The sequence below is a fragment of the Scomber scombrus genome, chromosome 7 (genome assembly GCF_963691925.1).
Source record: "Scomber scombrus chromosome 7, fScoSco1.1, whole genome shotgun sequence".
NCBI classification, from domain to species: Eukaryota; Metazoa; Chordata; class Actinopteri; order Scombriformes; family Scombridae; genus Scomber; species Scomber scombrus.
This window is the reverse complement of record NC_084976.1, coordinates 3,699,488-3,713,666: the sequence shown is the minus strand read 5'-3', so window position 1 is coordinate 3,713,666 and position 14,179 is coordinate 3,699,488. Positions and strand designations below refer to the sequence as shown.

The 14,179-nt window shown below is 39.6% G+C and overlaps 1 protein-coding gene across 2 annotated transcripts in view; it reads right to left on the bottom strand.

Moving 5' to 3' along the window:
* The window catches only part of cdk14 (cyclin dependent kinase 14), a 157,088-nt gene that overhangs the window by 42,164 nt on the left and 100,745 nt on the right, over positions 1 to 14,179 (bottom strand). For both annotated transcript variants that reach the window (XM_062422563.1, XM_062422564.1), the window contains exon 8: positions 14,016 to 14,139. In XM_062422563.1, the coding sequence (XP_062278547.1) occupies positions 14,016 to 14,139 (124 nt within the window). The remainder of the gene's footprint in view (positions 1 to 14,015; positions 14,140 to 14,179) is intronic.

The following is a 14,179-nucleotide window of genomic DNA, read 5'->3' as shown; positions in this document are numbered from 1 at the left end:
ACTGCGGAGGCGACCGAAATGTCTCAGATTGGACGCCAATTTGTGTACTGGATAAAAATCCACTATATTGATTTGATTTGATTTGAAAATTGTGTTTCCTTATTCTTGTTTTTTCCTCCGCATGGTTTGTGCAGGTTCCTGGGCAGATGGGGATAGAAGATGTTGGTTTAGTCGTTGGTTTCTATGTGACATTTTGGGTCACCTTTTACAGTGTTCTGCACGTATGTTAGAAGCAGCGTGATTTTGGTGTGGAAGAAAAACCGAGCCCTGACCTTCCCCCTCAAAACCCCACGGGTCCCCCTGCAGAGGAGGGTACCACTTCAAAGCCTTGACCTTTGCTATGGCTTCAAGTTCACATATACACATACACCTTCAGCCACCTTTCTCTGTTGTAGTTCACCAGTTGACCTGCAAATCCTGACCAGATATACCTGGATGAAGGTCACCGGTGAATTATACATCACTATCTCACACACAAAACCGGGGGTTGGAAGAGGTGGGTTGAGAGCACGAGGAAGACAGAATGAACAGGATTACAGCAGGGCTAAAATAGCCTTCATCCCCAGGGGGAACCAGCCCTCTGTTCTTTTGAAGTTCATTGGGATTTTAAAGTCAGTTTGTAGCTTCCGTCTGCTTCTCCTCCTCTCTAACATGCAGCAGAGAGAGATTGGGAGATGCAAGCTTATCCTGTTAACATCTAATATTCTGTTTTGAAAGTACTGTACATGCACAGACCGTATCAAAATCATCCTCTAAACACATTTTGACTGATGGGTACGACTGCCAAACACAAATGTGGCAAATGTCAGAATTGTTTTTTGTCACAAGTTTTGGGGAAAATGAGTGTGACTTTAATCAAACCAGGCTACATTACCAGCTCAGTTAGTGCTATTCAGTTATTCATTTGCTTAGCAGGACTTCTAGCACGCTGTGCTTCCTTTTAGAGAGTTAAATGAGAAAGTCGATCACTCTTACATCTGTGCATTAATTACAGAGCTGGAGTGGTGACCTACCTTAGCATGAAGACAGAAATCAGAAGGAAGAGTCTAACATAGCTCTGTCCAAAGCACAAAATAAACCTACCAACACCTTTAAAGCTCACTATAACATGTTATTTCCTATCTGTTGAATTCATACACAAACTTTGGACTGTGGCTTTCATAGTGTTGATGTGTTACTGATAAATTAATCCTGAAGAGATTCATTCCTACAATTAAATAGTAAAGATGAACTCTTTCATATATAGATAGATATATACTGTACATATAGATATATATTAAACATTGTCAGTACACTGTACTGTCTGTTCTGTGGCCTTGGTTGCTAAGGCTGTTGCTAATGTTGTTTACGTTGTCCATTTGCATATTTCTGATTGGATTAGGATTACATACTTGCTAGAAATTGGCTGAGAAGCAGTTTACTGAAGCCAACCAATCAGAACAGCGCGGGCGAGCTATACCTCAAAAAGCCAACAGGTACAATTGACCTGTATGCCTGGATACTACTTTTCTTTTCATGAAATGAGTTTGTTCAATCATCACCTGGGTTTTAGTCATCTTGTTTTATAGTCTATTTTTAAGGACAGTAATTGCTCTGCACGGCCATCAGTATAAATCAGTCTAAAATCACACTGAAGATGGGTATTAGTAGGAAATATTTACATATTTAGGTGGTGTGATATTATTATAAAATGACATTCATCACATTGTGAGACAACCCATGTTCTTTAAATGACTAAAGTAGCCTTAATACCCCAAACGGGCAATAATGAGCCATAATAATAACCTCTGCACTTAAGGGTGATTTCATGTCGCAGTAAAATTGACAAAACTAACACACAATTTCAACTAATCAATTATTAATTTAGGCATTTCAACAATGTGTGAAATAGAGAACATAACCAAGAAACTTGAGGTAACTACTGAATAAGGTAAATGACCTATAAACAATAAATGGTAACATAGCAAAACAAAATGAATGAATATCAGTGAACTACAAATATGTTTCACAAACAATTAATGTGTTTGTGAGGAGGCTAAATCATCTTCATTTACAACCAAATTGATTATGTATTTTACACACACAGATTCTCTGTAGTTCAGGCAGTTATTTTTTGCTGGTCATTCTCCTCTGCTCTTTTTACCATTTATTTATCACTTGATGTAGTTGTCAGATTGGTGTCACACACTCCAGCAATGCATGTTTAAACATAAACCTCACAGAAATTAATTCATTTCATGTATGGGTCAATTTGACCTGGTGGCAGTTATGGGTATGAATGACTGTGTTTTTGATCTGGATTCATCTTCACTATTTTCAACAATGGGTGGTGCAACAATTATTTTAGGAAGAATCACAGACTGGAGGACATGAATATTTTATTTAAAACCTACAATTGAAAAACGGGGCTGGTGTAAAGAAATCTGGTCAAGGTAAAAAGATGACAAACCGGGACTAAAAAAATGTGTGCGTGTATACACACTCACACAGGATTTATAGGTGATGGCTGCCTTAGCCTTCCCTCAGTAAAAAGACAGTGCAAACATAATGGTGTGATGGTATAGAGATAAAGTTGAGACAGACTTGGCTTAACAGCAAAGCTTCCTTTGGCAGAGTGATTCTGCTGCGTTCACTCAGATGAAAGTACACGCATCTAATATGGATGAGGGACCAGAGCAGGTAAATACCGCTCTGCCTGGCTGCTCGGTATAAAAGAGCACCCATATTTTCTCAGGAAAGGGTCAAACTGAAGCGAGTCAGGCAGAGAATCAGCTAGGGTTGCCAGACAGCAAGTTTGGCTCATTTTGTTAAGTGTTAAAAAAGTGTCTCTGTAGAATAATGTGTGTCTCTTTTCTATTCAAGATGTTTGATTTGTGTGTATGTGTATGTTTATATGCATGCACCACCTGCCATCGTCCCAGCTCATTTCCCTACACAAAGTGGACTGTAATGAGCTCTGCATTATTGTAGCCTACATGAAACCAGTCAGGTCATTACCTGTGCATACCAACAAACACACAATACTACTTCTGCTGGTGCAGTTTATTCCAATGTGCTCTGAGGCTGGGACTGACACACACATCAGTAGCCTTAATTCATCTAACGAACTTCAAAAGACCATCTGCAACCTCAAAAAATCCCCCCCCTACACACACACACACACACACACACACACACACACACACACACACACACACACACACACACACACACACACACACACACACACACACACACACACACACACACACACACACACACACACACACACACACACTCGTGGACTGGCCCACTCATCCTGGTGCTATGGCGAAGCACAGGGTGGAACTGCACACCAGGGAGAGGCAAACAGTCTGCTCCGGATGCCTGCGACATTCCTCCAGCTCCATTGTCACATTGCTTCACTCCTCACACATCATTATCCCAGCAGCTGTTACTTCACAGCACAGCAACACCGACTCCCATGGAAAATAAACACACACACACACACACAAACATCGGTGCACATTAGCTGGCTATAGCTGTGCTCAGTGGCAGAAAAAACACCAAACTGTAGTTCAATTTAGTGTAATCCGATACAGTAGATGAAGGAGCTATAGTTTCATATGCCAGTTTGATTCCACTGCAGCTGCCTGCTCATTACTATAGTTTGGAAGTGTTTCCATAGAAACAAGCCACATGTCCACTTCATGGTCTATGCAATCTCAATGCAATTATCTCAGAAATCATGTAACAACTCGCAGATCAGACGTATGCCTCTCCAAATCTGAAACATTGCTGTCTGTGGCTTTGGACGCCTGCATGTAGCTCCATGTTGATGATGGTTGTTGGTCTGTGGTACCCTTGAGTCAATGACTTCCTCCTTCACCTCCTTAAAAAAGGACACCAGTATCCAGACAGCTGACATCATGGACAGCTTTCTTGCTGTTGTCAACTTCAAGAGTGTCCTTCCTGAGCAGCCGCTGTACCTGTTGATTAATCTGAAGTGCTCTTCACAGGGTTTCTTTACAGTAGCAACTCCTGCAAGGACTAGAGATGGCGCTCTGTTTCATGAACCCTGCATAGTAATCTGACAGAACCATCTGAGAAGTCGTCCTTGGCAACTTTTTGGAAAAGGGCAGGCACAAATCAATCATCTGTCTATCAAAGTGTATTGCGGGCTTTGCTTCTCACTGTCTTCACACCTAAACCATGAAACTAGTTTTCAGTAGTTCCCTGGATACTGATTGGTCCAAACCGCTGGTAGTTTGGACGGCATTTGGATTTTGGGATTCTCATGTGATCTCATGATTTTGGGGTTCTCGTGTGATCTTGCGAATCCAGCTGTCCTAAATTAACCTGCTCCAGGATTTGTTTTTGTTTATGACCAAGATCACCTCCTTTAAAGGGTCCTGGTGAAATTATTCTGGTAAACACTTGAGCCTGACTCCTTTTTGGCAATGTTGCCATATTTACAGATCTTGGCAGTTAACATCTTGAGTACAGTGAGATCAAAACTGGTCGAAGTTATGGGCAAGAATGTGAGAGTAAGTATGTATCCTTAACAGTTCCATGGAGCTAACTGAGTGCTTTGTCTGCATTTTTTAACGTCAGGGATGTCCAAACTATTTCATAAAGGTTCATATGGCTGCAGGTTTTCATTCCAACCGATCAGGAGCACACCAGACTTGACTCATTTAATCAACTGATCTCAGTCTTCAGGCAGTTGATTGGTTGAATCATGTGCTCTTGATTGTTGGAACAAAAACCTGCAGGCACACAGCCCTTTAATGAAAAGCTTGGACATGCCTGTTTTAGGTGTTAAGAAGATGAACGAATGAACTTCTAGTGCCTAGTTACTAGTATTGAATACATGAATGTCACTAATTTGTACTGTGACTGACTATGTCACTGGAAAGGACCTGGGATCCCACTACTGTTGCAGAAGTCCCTCATTCATCAAGGGGCCAAAAACATGTGCTCCCAACACAAACTGTCCTGGTCTGGTTTGAAACAGGTTCTCAAGGATAAAGTCCCACACACGCACACACAAACCCCCCTGGAGTTGTGTCAGGGCAGTCATTTTGTGTGTGAATGAATCTCAGATAAGGTTTCTGGCCACTGACCGCTGCTCATGATGCATGTTGGCGATGGACATATGGCAGCGCTTCAGTGTTTCAGTGCAAACACAAGCAGCCTTTCAGCAGGTCCATCCCAACTGTGGATGCATTCACTCTCTCAGGAGGCTCTGAAGTATGTGGGCTATGAGCAATGCTCATCTGCTGTCTCATTTGCTTCTATAATTAGAAGCTTGTCATCAGAAAATTGTCTCAAGGCTGAAGTCATTTTGTGTGTGACGATAATATGCGCTTGTTGCCAGCATGTGTGTGTGGCTCCAGGAAGGTGAAAGATGAAAGGCATGCTGACATATTAATAGGCCAACTTAACAGATCTGAAGTGTTAAACTTGTTGGAATTATCATTACATAATACAGTAAAATCATGAATTGTTCATTTAACAATTCAAATAATATACAGCACAGATGGCTCATTTGTAAGTACATTTTATAATGATAGTAAAATCACTGAGATTTTGTTTTCTTAGTTTGAGCTGTTATTCATCTGCTGGCCTTCAGTAACTTTGTTCATGACGTTTATACAGCTGTTCATCTGCTGTGGACCCAGAGACAATGTTGCTAGATTTTAATTTTAATTTCTATACATGTTTAAAACTGCATTTTTCATTTATTCATTTATTCATTTAAATCTATTTAGTGAAACATGATGCCGAATTTAGCAGAAGACCTCTGTAATATATATATAGGGCTGTTGATTGGCTAATTAATGAACTAATTAATCTCACAATTTGCTCTGATTTATCATAACTGATCACCTTTTCCTGAAGACTTAAGCTCGTAATAATGAATATTAAAGACTTAATGTAAAATCAACACAAAGGAAGTATATAGTCAAATACCATGGTTTAAAAGCATCTTTTTAACTGTGAACTGCACATTTCCAACAAAACCATCAAGGCCATTGACTGTCAGCTTGAAAGGCAGATTTCTTCTACACACTGACAGAAATAATGACAAAACCCAGAGTTGAATTTCAAATCATCAAGGCCATTAAAAGTAATTATCAGCTTAGAAGAATTCATGACACTGGAATATATATTTCTGCAACACATACTGCAATAAGAAAATATTCACCAAATACATGCATTGTGTTATTCATGTACAGATATACAATTAACAATTAGAATGCTCATCATGTGTGTGTTTTAAAACTCCTCTAAAAATCATTTTCTAACAAACCTCCCTTCCTATCACACTTGGTTCAGCCCTCTGCCACCTCTCCAGAAATCAGCATGGATTCCTCCATTTTCAGTATCAAACAACCAAAGCAGCCCCACTAGTTACCAACAATATCCTGAAAATGAGTGCCCTTGGTTTTGCTTGTTTGATAAACTGATCAAGTCTCTTCACCAGAACTGATGGCTGTGCAGTTAGTGCATCACATGCCTGTAAACATGTACGCAATGCAGCTACTGTCACACATCTGCAGTATCCAGACCTATCTGCACTTATTTCTTGCCAGCCTCTAGACAAATCTGTCTGTTGCTTGAGTTTGAGAGTTTTACCATCATCAGCTACACCGGGAAGCCTGTTTATCTTCCACCATGCAGATTAAGCATAAGCTTGAATATCATTAGCAATGGTAGATTACATGTAAATGCAAGTAACACAACTGCAACACACAAATTGTGTAGATGACTTTTGTCTTCTCCAAAGCTCTGTCAGGTAACTTTAGTTAAGTTAGGGTTAGGGTTAGGGGTTAGGGGTTAGGGTTAGGGTTAGGTGAGGTAATGATCATTAGTTAATGGTGATGATCTTACTCACTCTGGGACAGTTACTGCTATAAATGTTTGTCCATCTCAGTGAGGACATGCTGACCATCATCAGCTGACTTGTCAAACTCAGTCACATCTCAATCCTTAATTAAAGATATGTAAATAAAATAGCATTATTTCCTTTGTATAATCTTTCAGTTTGCTACCTTTTCTACACAAGTATTTAGAGTACATGAAGCAGACAGCAGCAGCAGCAGCAGCAGCAGGAGGGCCATCTACAAAACCAAAGCTGTGGCCAGTAACACATGGCCACACATAGCACATGAGGGATGTGTGAAATTATTATTCAAACCCACTCATGGCAAGAGGGAGAGATGCTATTAAATAGTACTATCTTGCACTAATTTGAAAGATGAATGTTTGGATTGATTGTCACACGTGTATCATGTTTATTACCAAAAGTTTTTTCTGTTTTAGTTCATAATGCTAACAAGAATTCATTACATCTTATTCATATTGTAGGCTAAATCAAAATCAATCAAACTGAAAATGAAGAGTTTCTATATATGGTTATGTTGTTAACCGAACACCTGAGCCAATCAGCTCTTTGAACAGGGCGAGCCAGCCATTTCCCATCATGCCTGATGTCTTCTGTAAGATAGGAATATCGTCACCTGACTTTGTCTTCCTTATCACTCATTCCGGACAAAGCCAGACAGAACATAGAACCTACATATGTCTACACTGAAATGGGCATCTTCATTCTTAAAGGCGCTGGTTGCAAAGTTCCGACTGTGTCTTCTGAACATAGCAGAAGATTTCACCAGTCTGCTGAATAATGCATCCACGCTGTAATTTCAATTCTGGAGATACACCAGCACATATTTTTGGGCCATTTTGGCTCCACAGTGAATATCATGCATTTAATAATGAGCTAAACTGAAATAATAAGGGATGCATTACTCGGCAGAAATAATCAGTTCTACTGAATAATGCATGCAGCCCTTAAGACTCTGTAATGACACTTCAAATCAAAGTTTGATAGGAATCAAATGATTTTATCAACATATGCTGTATTTGATCGACTTTGACAGAGTTAATCTGGCACCCTACATTCTTTTTTCTACATTTAAATCCCATAGCTGAAAATCATATGCTTAAAAACACAAAGAAAGGACACAGGAGTTTACCCTCAAAAATATTGAGATGAATCACGGAAACATTCTAGATTTCAGACCAATTGTATCAAGGATATTCTACTACGACTAAGTCTAATGCAACATTAATGACTAAATGTTCAATAACTATAGACGTCACATCATTTATCATTGATGAACCTCACAAAGAACATAATTATTATTGATCATTAAAACTGTGTCTGATAGATGAGTCTAAACTCTGTTGACAGATGGTTAGTTTAAATATCACAACACAAATGTCCATTATGAAATGAAGACTGTGTCTAAGTATACTGTACAGGCCTGGTTGAAAATATAACAGAGTGCTGTGACTCAGTCCTGTTGGTGTATTGCTGTTTTTCTTGGCATATTACCACCACAGACAACTCTTACAACATTGCTTCATAGCGCTACTAGTGGTAGCTTACTCCTACAGGTTTGGACCGATGTTTTATATAGTCAATGTGGTCCAGGTTGGGTCCCGTTGTATTGTTGCGAGTCCCGGGTCTATTTAACATTATGTGTAAGATCCAATAAGACAGTGCTGATCATGGGAATCAATCGGTGGCCACAGGTGTTACCAACTGACCTGAGTGAGTGAGTGCTTCTGCTCAGGAGGTGAAAGGTCAGAAAGCAGAGGTCGGACTCTAAATGAGCAATGCTAATGTTAGCATTCATGGCAGCAAATGGGTAATCATTATTATAGTTCAAAAGGACAAACAGTCAAAGTTGTGTTCAGTATGCTAGATGCAACAAAACTACAAAGCTGGTACTAAATAAGTCGGGTTTGTCATCCGTCACCATGACAGCTTTCTTGGCGAGGAGGATGGATTATATATGTCACAGCCAGGCACAGGGGCAAGGCTACTAATATTATATTAGGTAATACACAACGCTTTGTTTTGACATCTTGTAAATTAACGTTAACTTGTTAATAGCAATCAGCCGTGAAACTGGTGGTGATCAGGTCAGCGTGTCCAGGCTGGGTCTGGCTCCGACATTTCTCAGTTCTGCGTGGGTCCAGGACCAGCTTTTAAATAATAGACAGGTCTATGTCAGTGGGTAGTACCTTTGGGCCAATTTTTTGGACACATGAAGAGCTCTACTTTTACATTTCTCAACTGATTATTCTGTAATAGATTAGATGTTTAAATGTCCCAGACTGAGGCGCTGCATTTCTTCATCAATGCAAAGTAACTTTGACAAAAATAAATCCAGACTTCATGTTCAGATTACACAATTCAAGCAGGTTTCAAGAGTCTGCTAACGATGCTGCCATCAAAAAACCAGCAGCAAGGTTTGTTCAATGTTTAGTCGGGATGCAAATTATAATTAACAGTAGTTGACCCAAAATCAGTGGTTTGGTCCATCAAATCCTCTAAATGTCAATGCTTTACTTTATAATAAATCACTTTATATTTTACATGTACTACTTTAGTAATTTGTGTTTTTAATATTGGTTCATTTTAATTAGACATGCAGTGAGTGATAATGTAATATACCTCCTATGGAAGGCTTAAGTAAGATTAGGTTGCTACTGTGTGTACGTGCATTCAGACAAAGATGCAGAGATAACACCCAACTCAACCACACAAACAATACAAATCTCCCCCCACCCCCCACCCCTCACACTGCTTAGTTGGCCACAATTAATTTTGTCCTTGATATGAAACATGTGGGCTCCTCAAAGCCTCATTTAAAGAGGTGGTTGTTTTTTTTTATTTATTTGCAGCTCATTAAAAAGTGCATAAACCCACAGAGGAGCAGAGGGGAGCATCTGGATCAACTACACCAGCAGCAGCAGCAGCATGGACACTGTGGCTGATCAGATAATAGTCCTCTCTTATCCTGCCAGCTACCCTTAGATGTAGATAAAATACACAAGATAATACAGCAATAAGATAACATGTAGAGAAGAGAGGCAGCTACTCTATGAGCGAAGGAAGTGAAACAAATGATAAAAATGGAGGTGATGAAAACGCATGTGATTTGAAAAATAGGAGGTAAAAATAGATGTGAAATGAATAATAGAGTGATAAATGATAATGCGGTTTGATTCATTTAAAGGCGGTTTGATTAAAGCAGTCGCGATATGATGAAAACAGAGCCGTGTTTCATCATTCTCTCCGTCTTACATTCATCATTTACAATGCAAAATTGCCATTTATCATTTAAGGAAAGCGGCCTCAAGGGTGGGAGGAACAAAATGAAGCGATGGAAATGCTTGAGAATTAATAATAGAAGTGATGAAATGTATGTGGATTGATAAAATAGAGAGATGGATTGTGAATTGATTTGATAAACCTGATTGGCATTTGATTTGAAATGGTGTTGCTCTGATAATTAAATGGGCCATGTTACTGTCTACTGCCTACTATTCATCACTCACAACACCCAACTGTGTTATCTTTCACAGATGGAATGACTCATTGATTGAATGTGTTACTGTAGATTTAAATATATGTTGTGTTTAAGTGGAAACTTTGGCATCATGATGGTGCTACAGGAAAGATCAGTCATAAAAAAACGTCAAGATTCATGAATATTAGGGTTGTAAAGATACATCGATCCACATCGATACGTCGATTCAATGAACTATGAGCCAATAGCATCGATGCAAATGAAAACATTGATCAAACATCAATCATCATCTTTTAGACGTGCGTTTATTTTGAAATTCCCCTGGCGTACACTCCTCAAAATGCAAGTGACACCATGGCAACCGGCCAGAAGAAAAGTCCATGAAGATCCTGAGCAGCTTTTTTCTTAAAACTAAAGCACAACTCTTAAGAGAGTGATGAGTATCACTGCTGTGATTTCACATTTCAGCAGCTAGATATAATATCGTATTGTGAAGAAACTTATATATAAACTTACATATCTACAGGAAACTGAGTGTATAAGCAGCTGTAAGTAAAGAAAAAAAATACTGTGTAACGGAGCAAAGTCTTGGTCAGTTGGAGATTTTGGACCTGAGTGTCATTTAGACTCATTCTATGGGGAACATAAACATCCAAAAATAAAATGAAAGCTCATGGCAATCTGGCCTGTAGATACTCTGGACCAAAAAGCCAGTTGAACACATATTGATCAACTCTCTGTTACTAAAGCAAAAGCGCCATAAAAAAACATTTTTCATCATAATAGCTGTAGGCTAATTTACTACACTCATTTATTAGCTCACCCTTAACCTTTCTCCCGCTCCCCTTTTCCCTCCTTTCATCATAATGACCCCATAACTTTTCCTGTTTGTACCCTCGATTCAATCTCCTCACAGCCTCGCCCCTGACTGAGGGCTCTCTTAGCCCCTTCTTTGTTGACACTCTGCCTCCGTCTCTCTGCTTTACCCCGACCAACCATCGCCACTGGCCTCAGCTGTTGGCCGTTTGTATTCTTGCTGCCTAGGCTGAGGACCATAGGGAGCCCTGGCGGCCACATAACACACACACAAAGACACACAGACACACAGACACACAGACACACACACAGACACACACACACGTTCCAATAGCTTTCACCTTCCTCATCTGGCATCCCTCAGGCAAAGGCTGATTGTGTGTTTCGTGCATGTTTGTTGATGAGCTTCAGCGACAGACTAATGGGCCAGGGAGTTTCATTCTTGCTCATTTGGTATTTTGTCTATTATTTTCCTCTTCTCATTTCCCTCACAGTAATGTTTTTTTTTGTTTTTTTTCCCCCCACCACTAATACAAGGCTTGCATTATTGATGAAGCTGCCACCCTCCTCCTCCTTCTCCTCCTCCCCCATCTGTCTGGGCTGAGGGATGGGGAGCTGGAAGGGTGGTGGAGATGGATGGTTAAGGGGAGCAGGAAGGGTGGGTGAATGGATGCGGGTAGAGGAGTAAAGACAGCGGACGGACGGTAGGACAGACGGATGGATGAGTGAATGGGAGGATGGATGGATGGATGGAGGGTGTGCAGAAGGCTGCCCCCCCCCCAGGATGCCAGACAAGCCATGTACGCAGTGTTTACTGAACGCTGATCCAAGCCATATGGTGCCACTTCAAGAGGGGTTCCCAACACACACACACACACACACACACACACACACACACACACACACACACACACACACACACACACACACACACACACACACACACACACACACACACACACACACACACACACACACACACACACACACACACACACACACATATTCAGCCTTGACCAAAATAGATGGGTGCATGAATGTGTTTGGTAACTTTCATGGTGATCCGCTCTTTGATTCTGAGTTTTCTTGTGTAAAAGTGGAAATTTTGGTCTGTTAGATGAAAGGCTGGGAAAAGCAAAGGTCAGGGGGTCAACTGGTCGTCAAGATTTCACCATTTTGGCCAAAGTGTGGGACAGATGGATGGATGGATGGACCGACAGACCATCCAAAGCCACCCTGCAGCTGCTGCCAAGAAATACAAAAAAAAAAGAGCCCCGATGCAGCAAGTGTTCCTCCAAGACGCCTATTAAACCCCGATCAGACTGCACAATATTTTGGTCTTTTTTGAACCATTAAGACTTTCTAGCTGTGACTTACTCAACATTATCTGCCAATTATCGCTCGTCACCTTTCATGACTTGCAAGTTTGATCAGAGACGAGGTGCCAGAGGTCGTCTTCACTAAGAATTGTCAAACCATGGAAGAATAATGAATAATAAAGTTGTAGAAATCCTAGTTTGTTTGTGCATTGTGCTGCATGATCCCAGTGTTACTGTTAGGTAGGAAACAAGTGAGTCAGTGTTCAGACTGTTTGATATTAAATCAGTAGAATCAAGAGAATCAGCACAGTGACCTCTACACCAGAGTGTGTGTGTGTGTGTGTGTTGGATATGTTTAAGTAACTTCGCGTCATACATTTCCAGTTTTAACCACTTTATTCTACAGTTACTTTATTTTATTCTTTCCTTTTATATATTTTTAATACTTGTATCACCTTTTTATCCTACCTCTGGTGTTTGCTCATTGCAGATTATTGATAGTCATGATAGTGTTTCCTATTTTTAATATTATTTCCCGTTTGTTTTGTTTATTTGTTCTGACTCTGTAAAGCACTTTGTGTTACATCATCATGTATGAAAAGTGATTTACAAATTAAGTTTGATTGATTGATTTCTTGTCTGTTTTTGTTGTTACGGTTAAGGTGGTAATGCACATTTCTTTATCAGGGTATAATTTTGTATCATTAAATAGGTGAAATTGCTATATTTTCTGACAAATAATGGGTAATAGAAATATATATTATATCTATGTATTGATCATAAAGCAGACCTGCTTATTGATCTGCAACATTTCCCACAATGACCAAATATTAACCCTTTAAAATGTAAGTCATTTTAATCCTAATAAATCTACAAATGCATTTAGCTCCACACACATACTCAATGTTAATGCAGATTTGAATGGAATCAGATGGAAACTCTTCCTACGATATAAGAATTGAAGGCTTTTCTACTTCTAAAATACACACACTCTTACACCTCACATATAAACACACACACAACAGACTGCCGGTGTCCATCCTACTTTTGTTGTTAAGGTTAAGGAGGTAATACACACTTTCTGTTATTATGATATTGTTTTGATTACAGCATTATGGTGAAAATCAAGATCCCATTATACAAAAAAAAATTGGCGTGTTTGTCAGGGTATCATATTATTATCATTAAATATTTAAAATTGATATATTTGTTTGATAAATAATTGGTAACACAAATAATGCATAAGAAACTAAATATATTCATCATAAAGCAGATGTTGTTCATTGTTGTTCAGAAGTTCTTCATTGATTTGAAACATTTCCCACAATGCCCAGACATTAAATCTTTGAATCTCTGAAGACATTTTAATCCTAATTAATCTACAGATAAATTTAGCGCCACACATACAGATACAAATACTTCATGTTAATGCAGATTTGTGTGGAATCAGATTGAAATGGTTCCTGTGATATAAGAAGAGAACAGATCACCATGTGTCCATCCTACTCACCAAAATCAGCCAGTTTAAGCTCTCCAGTGTCACTGATGAGCAGGTTTTGGGGCTTCAGGTCACGGTGAAGGATGTACCTCTGGTGGATGTAGGACAGGCCTCTCAGCAACTGGAACAGGAACAACTGGCAGAAAACAAGTGAGAGAAAAGAAACATATTTATAG